This window comes from Cydia amplana, chromosome 26 (genome assembly GCF_948474715.1).
Source record: "Cydia amplana chromosome 26, ilCydAmpl1.1, whole genome shotgun sequence".
Lineage (NCBI taxonomy): Eukaryota > Metazoa > Arthropoda > Insecta > Lepidoptera > Tortricidae > Cydia > Cydia amplana.
The window spans coordinates 5,000,471-5,023,746 of NC_086094.1; the positions used below are offsets into that span (position 1 = coordinate 5,000,471).

General features: G+C 43.2%; 2 protein-coding genes across 2 annotated transcripts in view; both read left to right on the top strand.

The window, feature by feature from the left end:
• The window catches only part of LOC134660061 (uncharacterized), a 90,233-nt gene extending 67,215 nt beyond the window's left edge, over positions 1-23,018 (top strand). Inside the window, exons 43-51 of the mRNA XM_063515761.1 lie at positions 4,701-5,688; positions 7,331-7,452; positions 10,562-10,690; positions 16,554-16,704; positions 18,268-18,370; positions 19,374-19,495; positions 20,390-20,505; positions 21,954-22,101; positions 22,921-23,018. Of these exons, the coding sequence (XP_063371831.1) occupies positions 4,701-5,688; positions 7,331-7,452; positions 10,562-10,690; positions 16,554-16,704; positions 18,268-18,370; positions 19,374-19,495; positions 20,390-20,505; positions 21,954-22,101; positions 22,921-23,007 (1,966 nt within the window). The 3' untranslated portion in view covers positions 23,008-23,018. The remainder of the gene's footprint in view (positions 1-4,700; positions 5,689-7,330; positions 7,453-10,561; positions 10,691-16,553; positions 16,705-18,267; positions 18,371-19,373; positions 19,496-20,389; positions 20,506-21,953; positions 22,102-22,920) is intronic.
• Positions 858-2,275, top strand: LOC134660233 (uncharacterized). The gene is made up of 3 exons (XM_063515978.1): positions 858-1,260; positions 1,741-1,848; positions 2,100-2,275. Exons 1-3 carry the CDS (start codon positions 858-860, stop codon positions 2,273-2,275), a joined length of 687 nt encoding a protein of 228 aa, XP_063372048.1.
• Positions 23,019-23,276: the final 258 nt, after the last annotated feature.

The following is a 23,276-nucleotide window of genomic DNA, read 5'->3' on the forward strand; positions in this document are numbered from 1 at the left end:
TACATGCCACTGCCAGGTATCTTTTAAAAGCAGTTTTAGTCTTATAGCTGTCACAATGGCGTGAGAAGCTGAAGGCACAGTATCAACCCACCGACTGGCTTCCTTACAACTCCTTGCTGGCTTAGAGAGCCCGGGACTAAGCTCATGGAGGGAGACTGGCTGCAAACGCTACATGCCACTGCCAGGTATCTTTTAAAAGCTTTTTGTAGTCTTATAGATGTCACAATGGTGAGAGGAGCTGAAGGCATCTTGTCAGACCACCGACTGGCTTCCTTACAACTCCTTCCTGGCTTAGAGAGCCCTCGGACCAAGCTCATGGAAGGCGACTGGCTACAAACACTACATGCCACTGCCAGGTATCTTTTAAAAGCATTTTTAGGGTCTGTTTCACAAAGTCTGAGTAAAGTGTTGGATAGCTAATTAACAAATAAATTAACTGCCAGATAAAACTTCCTGATAAAATAGTTCCTGTTTCACAAACGTCTACCCATTAAGTTTATGTGCCAGTTTGCTACTTTTAAGTTACAGATGGCAACATCGCACTTTGACGTTTCGATTTTCGGAACATGTGAGAGCATATAAAAAAAATTTAATTCATCACTCTGAAAAGTATTAAAAGTGCATCTTTTATGCATTATTTTGTGTTACGTATTGATATACTTTAAATGCATATCCTGTAACAATTATAATGATCCGAAAATATTATTTTAGAAATCACTAATTTTTATGTGGAACGAAACGTAATTCAAATGTCAAAGAAAAAAAAACGCGTGCTTGGTTGGGTTTGTTTTGTCGTTGTGTTAATTATTTTGCTCGCCTAGTTTTTCATAGTTTTGCGTAGTTTTGCAAAGACAACAATGTCTCAAAAACGTGAGAGGAGCATTAATTTCACGCGAGAGGAGGTTGACATTTTAATCAAACTGGTCGAAGTCAATAAACACATTCTTGAAAATAAGAAGAGTGATGCTGTAACCTGGGGCCAAAAAGAAGAATGCTGGAAAGCTATCGAGCTTTCCTTCAACGCTGCCAGTGGGAGTACACATCGCACTTCCAAAAATTTGCGGCTGAAGTATGAGGGTATCAAGCGAGATACCAGAAAAAAGTCGGCACTAATACGAGCGGAAACCTACCGCACAGGAGGAGGCTCCAGTACGGCGCCGGTTTTGACTCCCAGTGAGTCAAAAGTCAAGGATATGATTTTGCTCTCTGTTGATGGCATGGAGAGCAATTTTGACTCTGACAGTCTGCCAAATACAGTAGGTAAGTTATTGCTTACATTGGTTTACAAATAGTTTCAAAACCTTTACAACTTATAACTGATCATGACTGTATATGGGCAACCACCTGGGACTGCAACAGATAAAGATTCGTTTATTATTATTTACGCCCTACTAATTTATTTATTTTCCAATTTCAGTGATTTTGCAAGATGACCCTTCATATGATCCAGATGATAATCTAGATGGTATGTATTGAATAATGTTTATCGGTGATATGAAGGAGACATAAAACAATATTATTTTAACATTGTTTTTTGTACTTGTTTCAGAAATCATACATTCACCATCCAGTGAACAAAATAAAGAGAATGTTAAAGAAACACCTGTTCGTCCAGCAAAGAAAATCCGAAGTAAGTTTGAAATATACCTTTCTTGTACTTCGGATTGCAAACATATTGCCAAAATACACGTCTAATAATGTCATATATTGTTATATCACATTACCTCTTTTATTTTGCAGTTGACACTCAGGATGCAGCTGATTTGGGGGAAGCAAGTTCCGAGACAGTTACAAAATGGTCTCAGTGGAAGCCTGCCTCATTCAGATCAAGAAAACATCCTGCTTTATGTAAGTTGTATAGCATATAGTATCTAGTTTATTTCTAAAAATTGTTGTTATTAAACACTATTCTAAAGGATGACTCATGTTACAACAACAGCCTGTGTCCTGGCGGAGGCATCTGACACTTGGTTTTCTATAGAAAGCTTCATCTGATCACAAGTCACCTGTCATAGAAAATGAAGTGTCGGTTGCCTCGACCCTGACCCGTGCCGGTCTAGCGTGAGTTATCCTTTATTTATACATTACTTTTGTTCTAGGTAAGCCGAAACCTAAGAGGCCATTCGAGAAAGTGGCCGATGCCAAAATGCAAATTTTAGAAGAAGAGTATAAAAATAAAAAAATTCAATGGGCTTTTGAAGAAGAGGAAAGGGAGTACAAGAGAGAAATGTGGGCCTTAGAAAAAAAGTTGTTGCTGAAAAAATTAAATGAATAGGCTATATGACTAATTTTCATTTATGGTATCAATCGATCGGGTTTGTTTTTAGGATCAAATGTCTATATGGGACCCATTGCATTAAAGTAACACAAAAGTCAGAAATTGTAGTCACAGGCCGACAGTCGCACTTCACTCGCGAAACGCCCTATACAAAACGGCCAGAGGCCGTGACGTCAAGGTCTCTGGGAGCCCATATTGTAGTATGGACAAAACAAGAAAATTGCGTTTTTGTCGGTGAAATATTGCGTTTATGTATATAGTTGCTATACCTACAATATTTTTTTGGATGAAATGTAAGGAATCGAATGGTACCCTTACTTTTATCGTTTTTGAAGTTAAAAAAAACTTTAATTTTGAAACTTTCAGGTCCTGTATTTTTGTAATTTTTCAATATTTTATTTTAATATCCACATTATTGTGATAAATTGCTTGCTTGCTAGATCTATTTTACTAGATTTTGTTATAAAATTCAACATGTGTCATCATCCCTATTCAATGAATAAAAACTTATTTTTTTATATACTTTTTATTTTACATAACAAAAATTAATCACCTTAGCAATGATTCAAAATAATCATTTATTATGTTGTTTCTTACAGTATTATCTTGCACGTTCCCATTATATTCAGGTTCTATTTCAATGTGTGCACTGTCATCATAAGGATCATTTTCAAAATGAGCATCTTTCATTTGAATTGCAATATTGTGCAACACCGCACATGCTACAATTACGGACTGGACACGGGACAAATGTAATATTATCTTTTTTGCTAATACAGGAAACCGATTTTTCCAAACACCATAAGTTCGCTCTACAACATTCCTACTTCTTATTTGTGATTCATTGTAAAGATGTTCTGCTGGTGTAACAGGATTTTGAAGTGGTGTCAAAAGATAAAATGTATTTTCATAACCTTTATCACCAACAATCATATTATTACCAAATTCTCTGTTCAAAAACCTTTGTTTTATAAACGAATTATTAAATATGGTTTGGTCGTGTGATGCTCCAGGCCACCTAGCTACAATGTCCATTATTTTAATTAAATGTCTCCATGTGATTAGAACGTTGTCGATACACGGGATCTCTGGGTGGTTCCATTAAGCGATCAAAAAAATCATTTAATTCGTCGTCTGAAAACTCATTAGATAGATCCATTTTTAGTATTTTTCGATTTCACGACATACAAAACTTTTTAAATCGATCTGTCAAATAACTTAAACCGCCAAAAAACTTCCTTATCTGATAGGTGATCTAACCTATAATTTACTTAGCACTTTATTTACCAGTTAAGCTTATTTGAAGATTGTGAAACGCCAACGATGACTTTATTCGCCAGATAAGTGGCAAGTAGCTTATTCAGGACTTTACTTGGACATTGTGAAACAGGCCCTTAGTCTTATAGCTGTCACAATGGCGTGAGAAGCTGAAGGCACAGTATCAACCCACCGACTGGCTTCCTTACAACTCCTCGCTGGCTTAGAGAGCCCGGGACTAAGCTCATGGAAGGCGACTGGCTACAAACGCTACATGCCACTGCCAGGTATCAATATGACACAATTGTTTACAAAGGGCCTGCCGGGAAACGCGAAATCGAAACTCAGCAATCTGCCTCTTTATCGCTCGAATATGCAAGAGCCATAGAGAGGTTAGATAACAAAATTTCGACTCTCTCGTTTGCGGTAGACCCTTAGATTGTGACTGATTGTGGGAGTGGCGCCCCCTACGCAAAGTTCCGCGTTAATAATAGTCATTTTCATTTTTTTTGTTAAGATTTTTAATGGGTGGATCAACTATTTCTTGTTGTTATTCTGTTCGGTCAGCCAAGAGACGATAGTAGCATAGTTTGTTAGAAGACATTGTACACCACCTTCTGACACGCTTGATAGACGACCCTCACTGGAAAGGGACTATAAGTATCACAAAAAAGGTTTTAACCTCCTGAGACTTAACGTACATTACAATGTACATATTCGTGCAGTCTAATTTGAACCTTTCGTGAACCAAATAAAGTAGCATTTATTTTATTTCATTGCTTTTAAAACAAATTAAATTCGTTCTAATTTACTTATAGAATAAGGTTCAAATTAAAAATTTGAAAACTTTGTATGGTGGGTCTTACGAGGTTTAAGAGTGACCCAGGAGAACGTAACCATGGCAACGAGTGCCAAGAAAAAGTTGATTCACCCTAATAATAACCACCCCATTTGTGTACAGATACATCTGCGCCCCCGTCCCCTCCCTGGAGCACGTAATCCGCACGTATGAGAGCTTCTTCGTCCCGGAGCCGGAGGGCGAGGCCGACCTCACCGTGGTGCTGGACGACCAGGCCGAGCTCAGGTGTCCCCTGCCCCCCTATATGGGGGAGTATGACGTCACCGTCCACGATGTGAGTATAGGGTTGTTGGCATTTGTGTACAGATATATCTGCGCCCCCGTCCCCTCCCTGGAGCACGTAATCCGCACGTACGAGAGCTTCTTCGTCCCGGAGCCGGAGGGGGAGACCGACCTCACCGCGGTGCTGGACGACCAGGCCGAGCTCAGGTGTCCCCTGCCCCCCTATATGGGGGAGTATGACGTCACCGTCCACGATGTGAGTATAGGGTTGTTGACATTTGTGTACAGATATATCTGCGCCCCCGTCCCCTCCCTGGAACACGTATTCCGCACGTACGAGAGCTTCTTCGTCCCGGAGCCGGAGGGCGAGGCCGACCTCACCGTGGTGCTGGACGACCAGGCCGAGCTCAGGTGTCCCCTGCCCCCCTATATGGCGGAGTATGACGTCACCGTCCACGATGTGAGTATAGGGTTGTTGGCATTTGTGTACAGATATATCTGCGCCCCCGTCCCCTCCCTGGAGCACGTAATCCGCACGTACGAGAGCTTCTTCGTCCCGGAGCCGGAGGGGGAGACCGACCTCACCGCGGTGCTGGACGACCAGGCCGAGCTCAGGTGTCCCCTGCCCCCCTATATGGGGGAGTATGACGTCACCGTCCACGATGTGAGTATAGGGTTGTTGACATTTGTGTACAGATATATCTGCGCCCCCGTCCCCTCCCTGGAACACGTATTCCGCACGTACGAGAGCTTCTTCGTCCCGGAGCCGGAGGGCGAGGCCGACCTCACCGTGGTGCTGGACGACCAGGCCGAGCTCAGGTGTCCCCTGCCCCCCTATATGGCGGAGTATGACGTCACCGTCCACGATGTGAGTATAGGGTTGTTGGCATTTGTGTACAGATATATCTGCGCCCCCGTCCCCTCCCTGGAGCACGTAATCCGCACGTACGAGAGCTTCTTCGTCCCGGAGCCGGAGGGGGAGACCGACCTCACCGCGGTGCTGGACGACCAGGCCGAGCTCAGGTGTCCCCTGCCCCCCTATATGGGGGAGTATGACGTCACCGTCCACGATGTGAGTATAGGGTTGTTGACATTTGTGTACAGATATATCTGCGCCCCCGTCCCCTCCCTGGAACACGTATTCCGCACGTACGAGAGCTTCTTCGTCCCGGAGCCGGAGGGCGAGGCCGACCTCACCGTGGTGCTGGACGACCAGGCCGAGCTCAGGTGTCCCCTGCCCCCCTATATGGCGGAGTATGACGTCACCGTCCACGATGTGAGTATAGGGTTGTTGGCATTAGGGATGATGACAGATGTTGAATTTTATAACAAAATCTAGTAAAATAGATAGCAAACGAGCAATTTATCACAATAATGTGGATATTAAAATAAAATATTGCAAAATTACAAAATTACAGGACGTGAAAGTTTCAAAATTTAAGTTTTTTTTTAACTTCCAAAAACGATAAAAGTAAGGGTACCATTCGATTCCTTACATTTCATCCAAAAAATATTGTATAGCAACTATATACATAAACGCAATATTTCACCGACAAAAACGCAATTTTCTTGTTTTGTCCATACTACAAGATGGGCGATGACGTCACGGCCTCTGGCCGTTTTGTATAGGGCGTTTCGCGAGTGAAGTGCGACTGTCGGACTTTGACTACAATTTCTGACTTTTGTGTAACTTTAATGCAATGGGTCCCATATATACATTTGATCCTAAAAACAAACCCGATCGATTGATACCATAAAAAAAATAGTCATGTAGCCTTTTGTGTACAGATACATCTGCGCCCCCGTCCCCTCCCTGGAGCACGTGGTGCGCGCGTACGAGAGCCTAACCCTATCGATCTATATGATCGAAATAAATAAATAATTGATTTAAACTTTCACGATTTTTACACATTATTAAATTGTACAACAGGACTTAATCGCGTATCTAAGTTTTCGAACTCGAAAAACTCGCGCGGTTAGAAGATGCCGATGTCAACTTAAGCCAGTCTTCTCCGAGACCACGGGGACAACGCCGTCCTCGAAACGTCGGAGGTAAATCTTAAAACTTAGATACGCGATTAAGTATCACGTTGTACAATTTAATAATAAATAAATAGTAGGGATGTACCGACTAGTCGGGATAGCCGACTATCCGGCCACATTTGTAGTCGGCGATTAGTCGGCCACTAGTCGGCAAAACAGGCCGATTAGTCGGCCTATTATTAATTACAGAAAACAGGACATAAATAAAATAAAAAGCTAATATTAATCAAATGTTACATGTCCATTTTACTCAAATACGTATTTAGGGTAAAAAATGAGCTTGTGTTCATATTAAGTTCATGTATAGGTAATTAGTATGTGGGTGTATCGTAGCAGTAGCACAGAACACCTTTCAGTTGATATTGAAAGCGCGACGACGCAAGGAGCAAAAAAAAATGTTTATCTAATGCATACAAACTTGAATACAGCTACTACAGTTGATATACGAATGTAATCTTTATCGGAAAGTGACGACTATGAACTTGGCCGACTAGCCAACTAGTCGGCCGACTAATCGGCCATCCAAGCGATTAGTCGGCTAGTCGGCCAAAACCATAGTCGGTACATCACTAATAAATAGTTGAATTGAAATCTTAAAATTAATTCAAACAGTTGAAAGAATATTATAAACTTGCTGTTTAACACCGTGTTAACGTATCCATTTGTTGCAGAACGGCAAGCAACGCCGCGTGCTCGACCTACGCTACGAGCTGCTCAGGGCTCGGGCCTTCAACCACCGGCCCAAACTGCACCCCGCTTCCTACACCCCCGACCCCACAGACTACAGTCTAAGGTACATACAATATTATTCAGAGCCCACTGTGTCCCACTGCTGGGCAAAGCCCACTGTGTCCACTGCTCGACCTCCGCTACGAGCTGCTCAGGGCTCGGGGCTTCAACCACCGGCCCAAACTGCACCCCGCCTCCTACACCCCCGACCCTACAGACTACAGTCTAAGGTACATACAATATTATTCAGAGCCCACTGTGTCCCACTGCTGGGCAAAGCCCACTGTGTCCACTGCTCGACCTCCGCTACGAGCTGCTCAGGGCTCGGGGCTTCAACCACCGGCCCAAACTGCACCCCGCTTCCTACACCCCCGACCCCACAGACTACAGTTTAAGGTACATACAATATTATTCAGAGCCCACTGTGTCCCACTGCTGGGCAAAGCCCACTGTGTCCACTGCTCGACCTCCGCTACGAGCTGCTCAGGGCTCGGGGCTTCAACCACCGGCCCAAACTGCACCCCGCTTCCTACACCCCCGACCCCACAGACTACAGTTTAAGGTACATAAAATATTATTCAGAGCCCACTGTGTCCCACTGCTGGGCAAAGCCCACTGTGTCCACTGCTCGACCTCCGCTACGAGCTGCTCAGGGCTCGGGGCTTCAACCACCGGCCCAAACTGCACCCCGCCTCCTACACCCCCGACCCCACAGACTACAGTTTAAGGTACATACAATATTATTCAGAGCCCACTGTGTCCACTGCTCGACCTCCGCTACGAGCTGCTCAGGGCTCGGGGCTTCAACCACCGGCCCAAACTGCACCCCGCTTCCTACACCCCCGACCCCACAGACTACAGTTTAAGGTACATAAAATATTATTCAGAGCCCACTGTGTCCCACTGCTGGGCAAAGCCCACTGTGTCCACTGCTCGACCTCCGCTACGAGCTGCTCAGGGCTCGGGGCTTCAACCACCGGCCCAAACTGCACCCCGCCTCCTACACCCCCGACCCCACAGACTACAGTTTAAGGTACATACAATATTATTCAGAGCCCACTGTGTCCCACTGCTGGGCAAAGCCCACTGTGTCCACTGCTCGACCTACGCTACGAGCTGCTCAGGGCTCGGGGCTTCAACCACCGGCCCAAACTGCACCCCGCTTCCTACACCCCCGACCCCACAGACTACAGTCTAAGGTACATACAATATTATTCAGAGCCCACTGTGTCCCACTGCTGGGCAAAGCCTACTGTGTCCACTGCTCGACCTCCGCTACGAGCTGCTCAGGGCTCGGGGCTTCAACCACCGGCCCAAACTGCACCCCGCTTCCTACACCCCCGACCCCACAGACTACAGTCTAAGGTACATACAATATTATTCAGAGCCCACTGTGTCCCACTGCTGGGCAAAGCCCACTGTGTCCACTGCTCGACCTCCGCTACGAGCTGCTCAGGGCTCGGGGCTTCAACCACCGGCCCAAACTGCACCCCGCTTCCTACACCCCCGACCCTACAGACTACAGTTTAAGGTACATACAATATTATTATTTGTCTGCCTTTCCATACCTCGGGACCATGGTCCCGGACCTTTGGGAGGGGTTCCCCTCATCTGGCATAATATTGTTTGTCAGAAATACATTTCGCATAACATGTATCGCAGAAACACTTAGTCGAATAATAATGTTGCATAACTATTACTTGGCATTACTATTTACTACGCATACAATACATTTTGCAGCATATCATTAAGCAGAAAATTACTGTTGCCGACTTTCATTTAGCATAATTGTATGTACCATAACCATCCTGCAGCATACTCTTATTATGGCATAATGTTTTTTTCTGCTAGCAGAAAAGTGGGTTAAGTTAAGTAAGACCTGCGACCCCGACAAAATTGGACGTGTGCCAGAAAAGAAGGTTAATAGGTTATGTTAGAATTGCGACCTCCTACAAAAACGAATGGCTGTCAGAAAAATAGGTTAGGTTAGAGCTGCGACCTCCTACAAAAACGAACGGCTGTCAGAAAAATAGGTTAGGTTAGGTTAGAGCTGCGACCTCCTACAATAACGAATGGCTACCAGAAAAGTAAGATCAACTGCCATAAAAAACAGATTATGTTAGAGCATACTAGGTACTGCAGCACATTGGTAAGTCAATTAAAACCATTTATAACATCACTTTTAATTAAACCTGATAGCTTTATGCCACCAAAATAGTATACAATACATTTATCTGCGAAATCAATATTCGTTTAAAATACTATTATGATCATCAACAGTATGCCAAAATATGGTTCTGGATTATAAAACTCTGCGAAGTGATTGTATCCTAAATTATACTATGCGAAAGGTAATTCTGCCAAACGACATTTCTGCCAAGTAACATTATGCAATACAAATATATGTCAAAAAACTTTCTGCAACATATTAGTAACTCCTTTGGGAGGCGTACAATCAGCAGCAGAAGTTGCTAAGCGGGCGAGGTGTTCAAAATTACCTTGACACGCTCTTATTCCTTAACAATAAAGTCGCGCCAAGATTTTGAATACCTGGTCCGCTTAGCAACTTCTGCGTGGGGCCGAAGCCAACAGCGCAGAGCCCCTTTAAGACAAATAAATGTAAAAGCGAGGGATTATTATTCAGAGCCCACTGTGTCCTTTAAGTGCCCCCCTAGGCTCTCCGAAACATGTCGCGCGAGTGACTAAAAATACGTGAGTTTACACCATAAAATTATTTTAGCCTACGAGTTAAGTAGATAGCAGTAAAGACAAACTTTAGGAGCCTCGTCTGCCAACAGAAAGCAGCAGCAGTGGCAGAAGAATAAATGTAATTGGGTTAATCAACTTTTTCTTGTCACACGTTGCTATGGTTACGGTCTCCTGAGTCACTCTTAAAATTCTAGGTTTTTCGTATTTAAATGAACCAAACTTGCATTTTATGGTAGTTATAAGACCTTTCCATAATGGGACATCTACTGAGCATGTTAGTAGAACATGGTATGGCAGTTCTTCTAACAATCTATGCTACTATTGTCTACTCGCTGATGGGACAGAATAACAACAAGAAATAGTCGATTGACCCAATTAGTTGTAAGCAAGATTTGTGAAGAAACGTTTATTTATTAATTTTTATTCCATTAGAAAGATAATTGATGTTTATTTTGTTTGTACAGCTTCCTGCTCGGCGTGTGGTTCGGGAGTCCCTCTATAGAGAGCATCACCGGAGTCGCCGAGCAGCTTGAGGCGGCGGGGGCGTGGCACCTCGCCGTGCACGCGTTGGCTCACCACCCTAATGAGGCCGCGTGAGTGTATACATGTTGTTTGTATAGCTGCCTGCTCGGCGTGTGGTTCGGGAGCCCCTCTATAGAGAGCATCACCGGAGTCGCCGAGCAGCTTGAGGCGGCGGGGGCGTGGCACCTCGCCGTGCACGCGTTGGCTCACCACCCTAATGAGGCCGCGTGAGTGTATACATGTTGTTTGTATAGCTGCCTGCTCGGCGTGTGGTTCGGGAGCCCCTCTATAGAGAGCATCACCGGAGTCGCCGAGCAGCTTGAGGCGGCGGGGGCGTGGCACCTCGCCGTGCACGCGTTGGCTCACCACCCTAATGAGGCCGCGTGAGTGTATACATGTTGTTTGTATAGCTTCCTGCTCGGCGTGTGGTTCGGGAGCCCCTCTATAGAGAGCATTACCGGAGTCGCCGAGCAGTTTGAGGCGGCGGGGGCGTGGCACCTCGCCGTGCACGCGCTGGCTCACCACCCTAATGAGGCCGCGTGAGTGTATACATTGAAGCGGTTAGGGTTGGGAGGTTTAAATTAAAGTCCCAAACGCTTTATAACAAATAAATTTATTTAAAAAAAACCCGAGCGGTGGTCGTGGTAGTGGTCCGTTAAATTTTAAATTAGCCTGTCTGATTTCACTGACGTAGGTGGGTACTCCCCTGACGTGGCAAGGTGGTCGTGCGAGCCCTGTGTTCGGACGCCGGGACGTCTCGGGAAGCGCCGAGGTCAGCTGGTGCGTGAAGCCGGGAAGCCTCTGGAGGGCCTCCTACTCTGCGGTCGGATCAGCAGGTCCCCCCTGCCGCCGTAGTTTTAAGCCGTCTAATTGCACCCTGGAATGTACATCGTCCAGCTTTATGTCCACGTATTAATTGGCCGCTCGGTATGAACCCCAACGATGACGCTAAGCAAGCAAGGGAGTAGCAAAAAGTAGATGGTGGGTGTTCATAACCAGAACGGAGTTACAGCGGTTATGTGATATGGCAAGTAGGTACCAAAAGCAGAGTGCAAGATTAGAAAATTAAATTACAATAATGGGGATCAACTAAAATGATAAAAATGCTATAAGCTAAGCTTGTGAGCTAAGGCTATTAATAATCTGAAGTTAAATAACACGCTGGGCAAAATGTATGAGACGCCATGTTATAACGGTACTTTTACCGTTACGCCGCGACGCGGCGGCTAACAACACTTACTAGAGAGGAATTATTTTAAAATACATGACACAGGCAAGGCACAATTAACACTAGGTACTGAAAATAAGCGTTTTAGCACAATAGAATTTAGCACACTAGATTCTTAAAACTAAGAAACGTTCAACACTTACCCAAACGGGGTGCGGGACGGGTATAACTAACTAGTACTTAAAATCATTTGCTTATAGCAAATTTTAAAGATTTAGCTACACTTGGCTAGCATTGCCGATTTAAAAAATATTATTTTAATTTGCGCCGGCGCGTGAGAGGACACGGCTCACGGCTCGTGAACGCGGCCGGCAGCGTCCGTCCTTAGAGACGATCGAACGAAGAGTGGGGCGCGGAGTGATGGCCGGTGGTATAAGTAGGGCAAAACTGCTGACATCGGTCGTTCGGCCGAAAGTACACTCGCGCACAGAAATGTTATGTTAATTTCTTAATTTCACATTATTTTAAATAATACTTTTGATTTAGATGCCTATAGTAACGTGCATCGTTACATTACCCCGCGCGAAACCGAAGGATTTTATTAATCTAAATTAATAAAATCCGCACTAATTCTGAGTACCTATGTATTCGCATTATCCTTCCAAAAAAAATCTCTCATTCTTCACGCATTCAACTAAGCGAAAATAATATTATACGATTATTAACGCAACCTGCCATTGGTAAGGTACACTGTCTATTTATCAGACGAGAGACCCAAACGAATACTAAGACAACAGATCACAGAGGAAAGAAATAAAGACAAAAAAAAAAAAAAAAAAAAATTAAAAGGTTTATTATTAGTGTATCCCAACTGCGAAGATCGTTAAAACGAAAGTTTGGAGACCCATAATTATAGACCTATGTCAGACATGTATCCCAACTGAGAGGATCGTTAAAAAACGAAAGTTGAGAGACATATATTACCTTACGACATGTATCCCAACTGCGAGGATCGTTAAAAACGAAAGTTGAGAGACATACTACCTTACGACATGTATCCCAACTGAGAGGATCGTTAAAAAACGAAAGTTGAGAGACATCATTATCGTCATACTACGAGAACAACAATTACAAGATTCATGAGTAAACTCGGAAAGCCATTCTAATAATAATAAAAAAAAATCTTTATAATAATACTCCGCGAAAGAAAATATATTATTCAACCGTGTAGGGTAAATGTTGAGCGCTACAACTTATAACTACTCCGTTCTGTTACAAAAATAAACTGATGATAACGTTATGGTTGATAAAATGTATAGATATTAATGACTGGCTAGAAAAACAGTAAAACAACGCCACCCAAAGAGAAGAAGAAAGCAGCGCAACAGAAAGCAAAAAATAAAATAAATGCAACTAGTGTGTACTGTCACAATAGTAAAATTCCATCAAATAATAATAATAATAAAATCGCTTGCGTGACTCAACTGAGCTAGAGTTCTACAGCTAAAACAAATTAAAATTCAATAAAATAAAACAATTAGTAAAAGTAAAATATCACAGTATAAAATCCGTAACACTTGTGGTGACTATTGTACGTAAGATGCAAAACAACATAGAGTAACAAAGAACACAGAGCAAAACTTGGAATGCGATTCAATGTAAAAAAAACCTTAGTCGTTATGATAAAATAATTAATTATTGATTGGAATTAAAGTACTAAAATCACGTTAATAATTTAAAATTGAAAATGTAATAAATAATTCCACAATAAAATTATTAAAACTGCGTAAAAAATCTTAAAAAATCCGTATACAATTCATAAAATTCATCTAAATTTTGTAAAAAAAACACTACAATAATTAACAATAAACCCCCGTACACACTAGTTGCTGCAACCAAAAAAAAACACAAAGCAAACGTTTCACAAAAAAAAAAACAAACACCAACTACTTCTACGCAGTGAAACCAGACTTTGACCACGTTAAAGGGCGCCAATGAAGCGGTTAGGGTTGGGAGGTTTAAATTAAAGTCCCAAACGCTTTATAACAAATAAATTTATTTAAAAAAAACCCGAGCGGTGGTCGTGGTAGTGGTCCGTTAAATTTTAAATTAGCCTGTCTGATTTCACTGACGTAGGTGGGTACTCCCCTGACGTGGCAAGGTGGTCGTGCGAGCCCTGTGTTCGGACGCCGGGACGTCTCGGGAAGCGCCGAGGTCAGCTGGTGCGTGAAGCCGGGAAGCCTCTGGAGGGCCTCCTACTCTGCGGTCGGATCAGCAGGTCCCCCCTGCCGCCGTAGTTTTAAGCCGTCTAATTGCACCCTGGAATGTACATCGTCCAGCTTTATGTCCACGTATTAATTGGCCGCTCGGTATGAACCCCAACGATGACGCTAAGCAAGCAAGGGAGTAGCAAAAAGTAGATGGTGGGTGTTCATAACCAGAACGGAGTTACAGCGGTTATGTGATATGGCAAGTAGGTACCAAAAGCAGAGTGCAAGATTAGAAAATTAAATTACAATAATGGGGATCAACTAAAATGATAAAAATGCTATAAGCTAAGCTTGTGAGCTAAGGCTATTAATAATCTGAAGTTAAATAACACGCTGGGCAAAATGTATGAGACGCCATGTTATAACGGTACTTTTACCGTTACGCCGCGACGCGGCGGCTAACAACACTTACTAGAGAGGAATTATTTTAAAATACATGACACAGGCAAGGCACAATTAACACTAGGTACTGAAAATAAGCGTTTTAGCACAATAGAATTTAGCACACTAGATTCTTAAAACTAAGAAACGTTCAACACTTACCCAAACGGGGTGCGGGACGGGTATAACTAACTAGTACTTAAAATCATTTGCTTATAGCAAATTTTAAAGATTTAGCTACACTTGGCTAGCATTGCCGATTTAAAAAATATTATTTTAATTTGCGCCGGCGCGTGAGAGGACACGGCTCACGGCTCGTGAACGCGGCCGGCAGCGTCCGTCCTTAGAGACGATCGAACGAAGAGTGGGGCGCGGAGTGATGGCCGGTGGTATAAGTAGGGCAAAACTGCTGACATCGGTCGTTCGGCCGAAAGTACACTCGCGCACAGAAATGTTATGTTAATTTCTTAATTTCACATTATTTTAAATAATACTTTTGATTTAGATGCCTATAGTAACGTGCATCGTTACGTCGTGTTGTTTGTATAGCTGCCTGCTCGGCGTGTGGTTCGGGAGCCCCTCTATAGAGAGTATCACCGGAGTCGCCGAGCAGCTTGAGGCGGCGGGGGCGTGGCACCTCGCCGTGCACGCGTTGGCTCACCACCCTAATGAGGCCGCGTGAGTGTATACATGTTGTTTGTATAGCTGCCTGCTCGGCGTGTGGTTCGGGAGCCCCTCTATAGAGAGTATCACCGGAGTCGCCGAGCAGCTTGAGGCGGCGGGGGCGTGGCATATCGCCGTGCACGCGCTGGCTCACCACCCTAATGAGGCCGCGTGAGTGTATACATGTTGTTTGTATAGCTGCCTGCTCGGCGTGTGGTTCGGGAGCCCCTCTATAGAGAGCATTACCGGAGTCGCCGAGCAGCTTGAGGCGGCGGGGGCGTGGCACCTCGCCGTGCACGCGCTGGCTCACCACCCTAATGAGGCCGCGTGAGTGTATACATGTTGTTTGTATAGCTGCCTGCTCGGCGTGTGGTTCGGGAGCCCCTCTATAGAGAGCATTACCGGAGTCGCCGAGCAGTTTGAGGCGGCGGGGGCGTGGCACCTCGCCGTGCACGCGCTGGCTCACCACCCTAATGAGGCCGCGTGAGTGTATACATGTTGTTTGTATAGCTGCCTGCTCGGCGTGTGGTTCGGGAGCCCCTCTATAGAGAGCATTACCGGAGTCGCCGAGCAGCTTGAGGCGGCGGGGGCGTGGCACCTCGCCGTGCACGCGCTGGCTCACCACCCTAATGAGGCCGCGTGAGTGTATACATGTTGTTTGTATAGCTGCCTGCTCGGCGTGTGGTTCGGGAGCCCCTCTATAGAGAGCATTACCGGAGTCGCCGAGCAGCTTGAGGCGGCGGGGGCGTGGCACCTCGCCGTGCACGCGCTGGCTCACCACCCTAATGAGGCCGCGTGAGTGTATACATGTTGTTTGTATAGCTGCCTGCTCGGCGTGTGGTTCGGGAGCCCCTCTATAGAGAGCATCACCGGAGTCGCCGAGCAGCTTGAGGCGGCGGGGGCGTGGCACCTCGCCGTGCACGCGTTGGCTCACCACCCTAATGAATATAACAATGCCAGGCGTTTTATTTGGGGGAAAAGTAGTGCCAGGTGATAAAAATCGATAAAAATACACAATTACTTGTGCGCCTGTAGGAAGATCACGAGCAAATTGCACCTGACTCACAATCTATGCGTAAAGCAATTGTGAGTACTTCCTGCAGGCGCACAAAGTGATTGTGTATTTTCATCACCTGGCACTACTTTTCCCCCAAATAAAACGCCTATCATTGTTATATTTGAATTAAATACATAATTAGCTATTATATCACACCAAACACAGAGCTCTATAACTTGCACACCTTCAATTGATTTTACAACCACTTTGTTGCCCATTCACTCCCACACCCACCGCTAGACAGCTGCCAGGCGCCCGGATTAATTAATAATGATAGTATGGCATACTAACTAGAGGGAATTCGTTGCTCTATAAATTGCATACCTATTTCCGTGGCTAGCTCTTAGACCATGTGTTTGAAATGAGACAGTCCTTTGACAAACTATATATTTCAGACGCGGGCACTTGATCCGCGGCGTGTTGTCCCGGCACGCGCCGGCGCGGGCCGACACGCCGGAGCTGCGCGCGCGCCTCGAGCTGGTGTCCGCGCTGCGCGTGCCGCGCAAGTGGCTGCTGCTTGCGCAGGCGCACCGCGCCAAGTACGAGGTGAGCCTGGGCGTTTTTTTTTTGTTGTCCCCTACACTTTTTTTTCAAATTCGGGATTTTTTATGTTATTTCTACTCAGAATCACGAGCTCTTTCTATCCTAATAGGAGAAAAAAATGTTAATAAAGACGCCACGAGTATTTTTTGACTCAGTTAAACAACGTTGCATACAATACTTTTTCTACGACCAAGCACTTACTTTGAAATAAAATTGGAAAAATAGCAAATATTTTTAATTCAAGAAGTAGCAAAAATGGAGGGTACGGGCGGGAAAAGAATGAAATTAAAAAAAACATGTCTATGGTTCACTTATTTGTCAGATATGACATTTAAAATAAGGTTGGCAACACTGTATTTCATTCAATATTTTTTAAGTGGTCATTACACGAAGTATCGTAAAATCGCCAAAAAGATACTGCGTGTATGCACAAATTCTTTTTTGGGGAATAGACTAAAGACTTGTCTTGACAACTATAAGGTAGGGTTTTAAAGGTGTGTGCACTACCCTTTAAATGACAAATAAAAGTACGGGAGTAGAAAAACATATATATAACTCCGTATAACATGAATAAAGACCACATACAAGACATCCTCCAGACTGAGCATAGTAACGCTACCCCCTCTGCCACTAATATACGGTAGTTTTACTCCATCTTCGAGTCAAAGTGTCTTTGTGTGACGTCCGTGTCTTTGAACGGACCAATCACGGCACGGGACTCGCTCACCTCGTCCCACGCACCCCTGTATTTTTGGCAGCATCGGTTTCATGAAATAATCGCTCTAAACTCCGTCTAGAGGATTCCTAGTCTATGATAAAGACTAATGAAAAAACGTGCCTCAAAAATTAAGAAAAAGTCATTAGTAGAAATTCAAAAGTGGCAACATTGTAGTGTCCCTTTCAAATGTTGCCACTTTTTAATTTCTACTATTTCTTGTCGGACTATACCCTATGACAAATAGCAGTAATTAGTATTTATTTGTGAAACACAGGTTATATACAGATGACAGCGAGTTGATACAGTACTCTGTGATCTACCATATAGGTGTACAAATATTTAGTCTTATAGCTAACTTATTATCTAGATAACTTAGAACCTATTACATAAGATTTTGCAAAAGACCGGATACTGACCGTTATCTCACTTTTTATATACAACAGTCTTCTAGAAATACACAAAGATAAGAGTAATTTTAAACAAAAGAAAGATATTCATAGATAGAATACGAGGAATAAAGAACAGTTATGTATGCCTAAATTGAAAACAAAGAGATTATACAAGCAAGGAAAGTCTATCAAAATTTATCTATACAACATACTACCTACAGATATAACTATTTTACCAGAGAAGGACTTTAAGAAAGAAATCAAGAGATTATTGGAAAAAAACCCTGTGTACTCTATAAAAGAGTTTAGTGAATTAATTTTGAAAAAAAAGTGTCTGAAATATTATTAATATAATTTTTGAATAAACTGTAATGTATGCCGTGCTAAATGTAATGTATATTACATGGTCAATAAATTATCTTATCTTATGTACAGTCAATATGTTAATGCATTTTTTAGCACCTACCGGCGGTAGAGGCGGAGCACCTAGTCGGCGCCGAACAATGGAACGCCGCTCACAAAGTGCTATTAGAAGAACTGCTACCCGAAGCTGTGTTGGCCGGTAACTATTACATTTTGCTCCTTAGAACGGTTTCGCACTACGTCCGATCCGAATCCGTGAAAATATGGTCCGTAATAGGCGTAGAACTATTTCTATGTTAATTTACGCACTAGATCCGTCTGATTTCTTTCCGAAATCGGATGACGGAATGCGTAAATTACCATAGAAATATTTCTACGGCTACTTCGGACCATATTTTCACGGATTCGGATCGGACGTAGTGCGAAACCGCTCTTAGCCTGATGTAAATTAAATAGACTAATAAATAACCTTTTTTTTTGTGGCAAAGTTATTGATTGTCACAAAAAGGTAAATTATGAAGGAGGTAAACATATGGCTCTGTATTGCTACATATATATAAAACTAGTGCCTGTGCCCATTCTTGTGATTTGTACCCCGGGCTCTGTCCTCGAAGTGAGCCTTGGCAATGCCGGGACAAGGCTAGGAAGATGAGGATGATGATGATCTTGAGTGTATTGCAATACCCTCTCAGGGTTGTGTTGAGACATGTAATGATTTACACATAAGACCTTTTGTACACACACTAAACAAGGAATAAATGATAACTTATGTTAACCCTTTAACTATTTGACATTCCTTTCTAGTTATTCGATTTCCAACCTTAATTCTTATGGTAGAGATGCGTTTTTGTTTCAAGTACGATGGCAGGTATGTTGCCGCTACGGACTAAAGGGCACAGACAATCCAACCTCTAGACATAGCATAGTCGCGCTACCCCTCTGCCACACATACGGTAGCGTTACTCCATCTTCGAGTCAATCCCGTGCCGTGATTGGTCCGTGTCTTTGAACGGACCAATCACGGCACGGGATTCGCTCACCTCGTCCCCCCGCACCCCCGTATTTTTGGCAGCATCGGTTTCCTGAAAGAATTGGCCTAAGCTCAGTCTAGAGGTTGGATTGTCAGTGCTAAAGGGTAAGATATTTTAAACTAATTATCCCCTTATCTATTTCCGATTGTAACTATGTCCACATGTCCACAGATGACCTGCGCAGTATAGCACCGCTGCTCGAACAGTTAAACGAGGCCGCAGAACGGCATGAAGTCAGCGGCTGGCAGCACGGCGGGCAAGCACTGCACCACTACATCAGGGTGTGCGACGAGGTATATATCTAGTGTACAGCTAACCGAGGCCTCGTTTAGGCCTCGCGAGGCCGCAGAACTGCATGAAGTCAGTGGCTGATACTTGTACCTTAGCCTTAGGATATAACCAAACGGAGTAGCCATTAACAGGCGTTCCCCTCTGTCGAAAATAGGCGGCCAATGGTCATACACAATGTATGGACTGACGTTTATCTGAGATGGCTATTTTTACGTTACGTATACATTTGACGTGCCCCTCCCCCGCAAAAATCGGCAGACTGTTTTGTACAGATAATTACAGACAAGGCGTCTCCGTTTGGCTATATCTATTATATATATTATCTATTATATCCTCAAGACTATTTTCTAAAAAAATATTGACGTAGGTGGTGACAGTAGAGAAATATAAGTAAAGAAAGAGTGGTAACTCCATACATCAGTTTTCTTGCCAAAACGCGAGTTAAGTATTTCGTAGTCGACATCTAACGTCAAGTAGTGGAATTATCATCTGAGCGTTTTCCAAAAAAAGTGTACATTTCATTCATGTTTTCAAAATATTGAATTCTTGGGCTCATTTTACTCAGAATCATTTGTACATTCACGCCTCATACATGAAAAAATGTGTCCCAAAATTTTGTATGAAAAAATTTTTTTTCCAGTGCGTCACGTTCATACAAATAAAAAATAATTTCATACAAGAATGTGACGATCTGGAAAGGAATTTTTTGGACACATTTTTTTATGTATGAGGCGTGAATGTACAAATGATTCTGAGTAAAATGAGCCCAAGAAGTCAATATTTTGAAGACATGAATGAAATGTACACTTTTTTTGGAAAACGCTCATCTACCCTACAGATGTTATTAATCTATTCTATTATTATTAAATTTTATTTCCTTTATTGTCTTGTTCTAGATCCGCAGCCTAGTGTCGTGTGTGGAGGCCGATCGAGAGAGCGTCCAGACTCGCCTGGAGGCCCTTCGGCCTCGCGTGGCCGCCGCGTGCCGCGCCCAAGCCGGCCTCGCTGTCAAGTGAGTCTAGCAGTAGTAGTAAACTCTTTATTGTACAAAAAGACATATTAAAAATAACATACAATTAGTAAGAAGTACAAAGGTGAACTTATCCCTTTGAGGGATCTCTTCCAGTTAACCATTGAGTAGATGAGAGGAGAAAGTGAAAAGAGGGTGACAAATGCAGCAAAATGTACAACAAAGTACCAGAAAGATAAAGGATATAAATACATACAAAATGTATAGGATAAACATACATATATTACACAAAAAGGAATGGGGAAAATACACTAAAAATTGGAAAGAATTAGAAAGATATAAAGCAACTATACAATAGAAATATAGACAAATTAATCAGTCAGATCAGATATCCAGCTTCTTTAACCTAGTCTATTGTCTATATTTAACTGATATCATTCTAAAAAACCTGTCAAGCGCGAGTCGGACATGCGTTCCAAGGGTTCCGTACATTACCCAATTTTTAATAATGTATTTTTTTAGGTCACTGCACTGGTCAGGCTTGAATGCACATGTGTAATAGATTTTCGTCTCATCTAAAGAACTATTTTGTGTATTTTTGTTTCAAATTTTTTGACCCAGTTGTTTCGGAAATAAAGGGTGGGGGGGGGGGATGTTCGGACAGACAGACTCACGAGTGATCAACTTCAACTTCAACTTCAACTTCAACATTTATTCAGCAAATAGGCCACAAGGGCACTTTTACACGTCAACATTGAATTTACATAAAATCAAAATAATAATAATTATACATCAACAATTATTAAATACAACTACAACTACCAAATCAAACTAACGTAATACAATTACATAGAGATGTATAAGGTCTCTTAATGTCGAATTACATAAAAAAACTATAATAATAATATTAAAATAAAAACAAAACAGATACATGGAAAAAAAAATCTAAACTTATTTAGAGGTGTAAATGTCTCTAAGTGTCAGAACTAAAAAATAACATAGTTTATCAAATTATCCTTAGAGATGTATAGGGTCTCCAAGAGTCACAATCCTGTATGATTAACACATTACGAGAAAAAAAAAACATACGAGAACCGAATGAGGCGTCTCACTGCAATTAAATTAAAATCCTATAAGGGTTCCGTTTTGATTCCTTCTAGGTACGGAACCCTAAAAATCGTTTTTTTTGTAATGTAATTAATGATATTCCACGAATCCGCACGAAGCGCTTTGCTTCCTCTTTCCTTATGCGCACTGCCAAGGAATGGAATTCCTTGCCGGCGTCTATATTTCCGAGCTCATATAACCCGGCAACCTTCAAATCAAGGGTGAACAGGCACCTTCTGGGCAGACTCACTCCATCGTAGGCCACGTCTTCGCCTCGGCTAGTCTGTGGCCATGAGTAAGCCCATTTTTAATAAAAAAAAATGAATTGTAACTGTTAAGTTTGTGTAAAGTTAGCGTGGTCACTTAAGACTCTGTCTCCATAGAACCCCGCGGCACGCCGCAGCCCGAGCCGAGATGGGCGCCCGGCTCCTGCAGCTGGCCGTGGCGGCGCGCGAGCCGCCCGCGCACCTGGCCGCGCTACTCGCCGCCTTGCCGCTGCCGCCCGACTGCACCGCCACCGCCCGACAGAAGGTACTACTGTCTCTCTCAGTCTGTTCTCACACCCTCTCTTTCAGTCTGTAGGACGCGACAGAAGATGCTGTCTCTCAGTTGCACCGCCACCGCATGACAGAAGGTATAAAACTGAGACTCAGCCACAACTTCCACGCGCACCTTGATTTGAAGACTAATTTGAATCATAGGGAAACAGCACTTGCTATGAGACTCTGAAGTGGACACATACCATTAAACAAATTTGCCACGTACGTAAAGTTCCATCACCAAATTGTTCAGAGTAATTAATGTAGAGGGAGTCGTCTATCACATCCTAATGGAATGTGTTGGCCACGAATCAGTTCGCCGATAGATTGAAAATTTTAACTTTTTTAGGATTAAATAAATTTGTTAAAGACCAACAAAGGATCAATTTCGTTAGTGACATATTTTAATCTTGCAACTAATGTTAGTAAGTACACAAACTTATTAACCTCCTTTTAACAACAATACTTATAAATTACAATGATCCTCAACATATTACAATGTCTGTTCTAAATACACCAAAAAATATTAAAAATTTCTACCCGAGGGCCATGAAAAATTCAACCCCTAAATAGGGGTTCGAAGTTTCAAACGCCTCGTACACAGATGTACTTGTATTCTTGGGCGGTAAATCATGTATGATTCCCCTTATTCGTAAACGTCTGCTAAGTTAATCAGTTGATGATCGTCGTTTGTGCTTCTCTATGGCATAACGACAGATAGGGACAAACGACGATCATCAACTAATTAAGTTAGCAGCCGTTTATGAATAACGCCATATAACTTTTACAAATATTATTGTTTTATCGACAGATCACGATGGAGCTCGCCGAACAGGCCTCAGAGATGTGCATAGAGTCGTCAGACACTTCCCCACACAGGCCCACGATACAGGCGTAAACGAGCTGTATTAAAAAAAAACAACAGGTTGCACTCCGGGAGTGCCGACAGAAGTGAAAACTCAATGACATCTTACGCTCTCGCGAGTTTAACATTTTTTCCCCGTCACAAAAAGTGCACAGCGCCGCTAAAGAAGTTTTCACTTGTTGTGGTTAACACATTCATTGCCACCCAGCCAACAAGACATCCGCGCCAGGCCACAAAAAATTCGTCATATAAAGCTGTAGTACCACGGTCCCGACTATCGGGTCGTCCGGCCTGGGAACGAA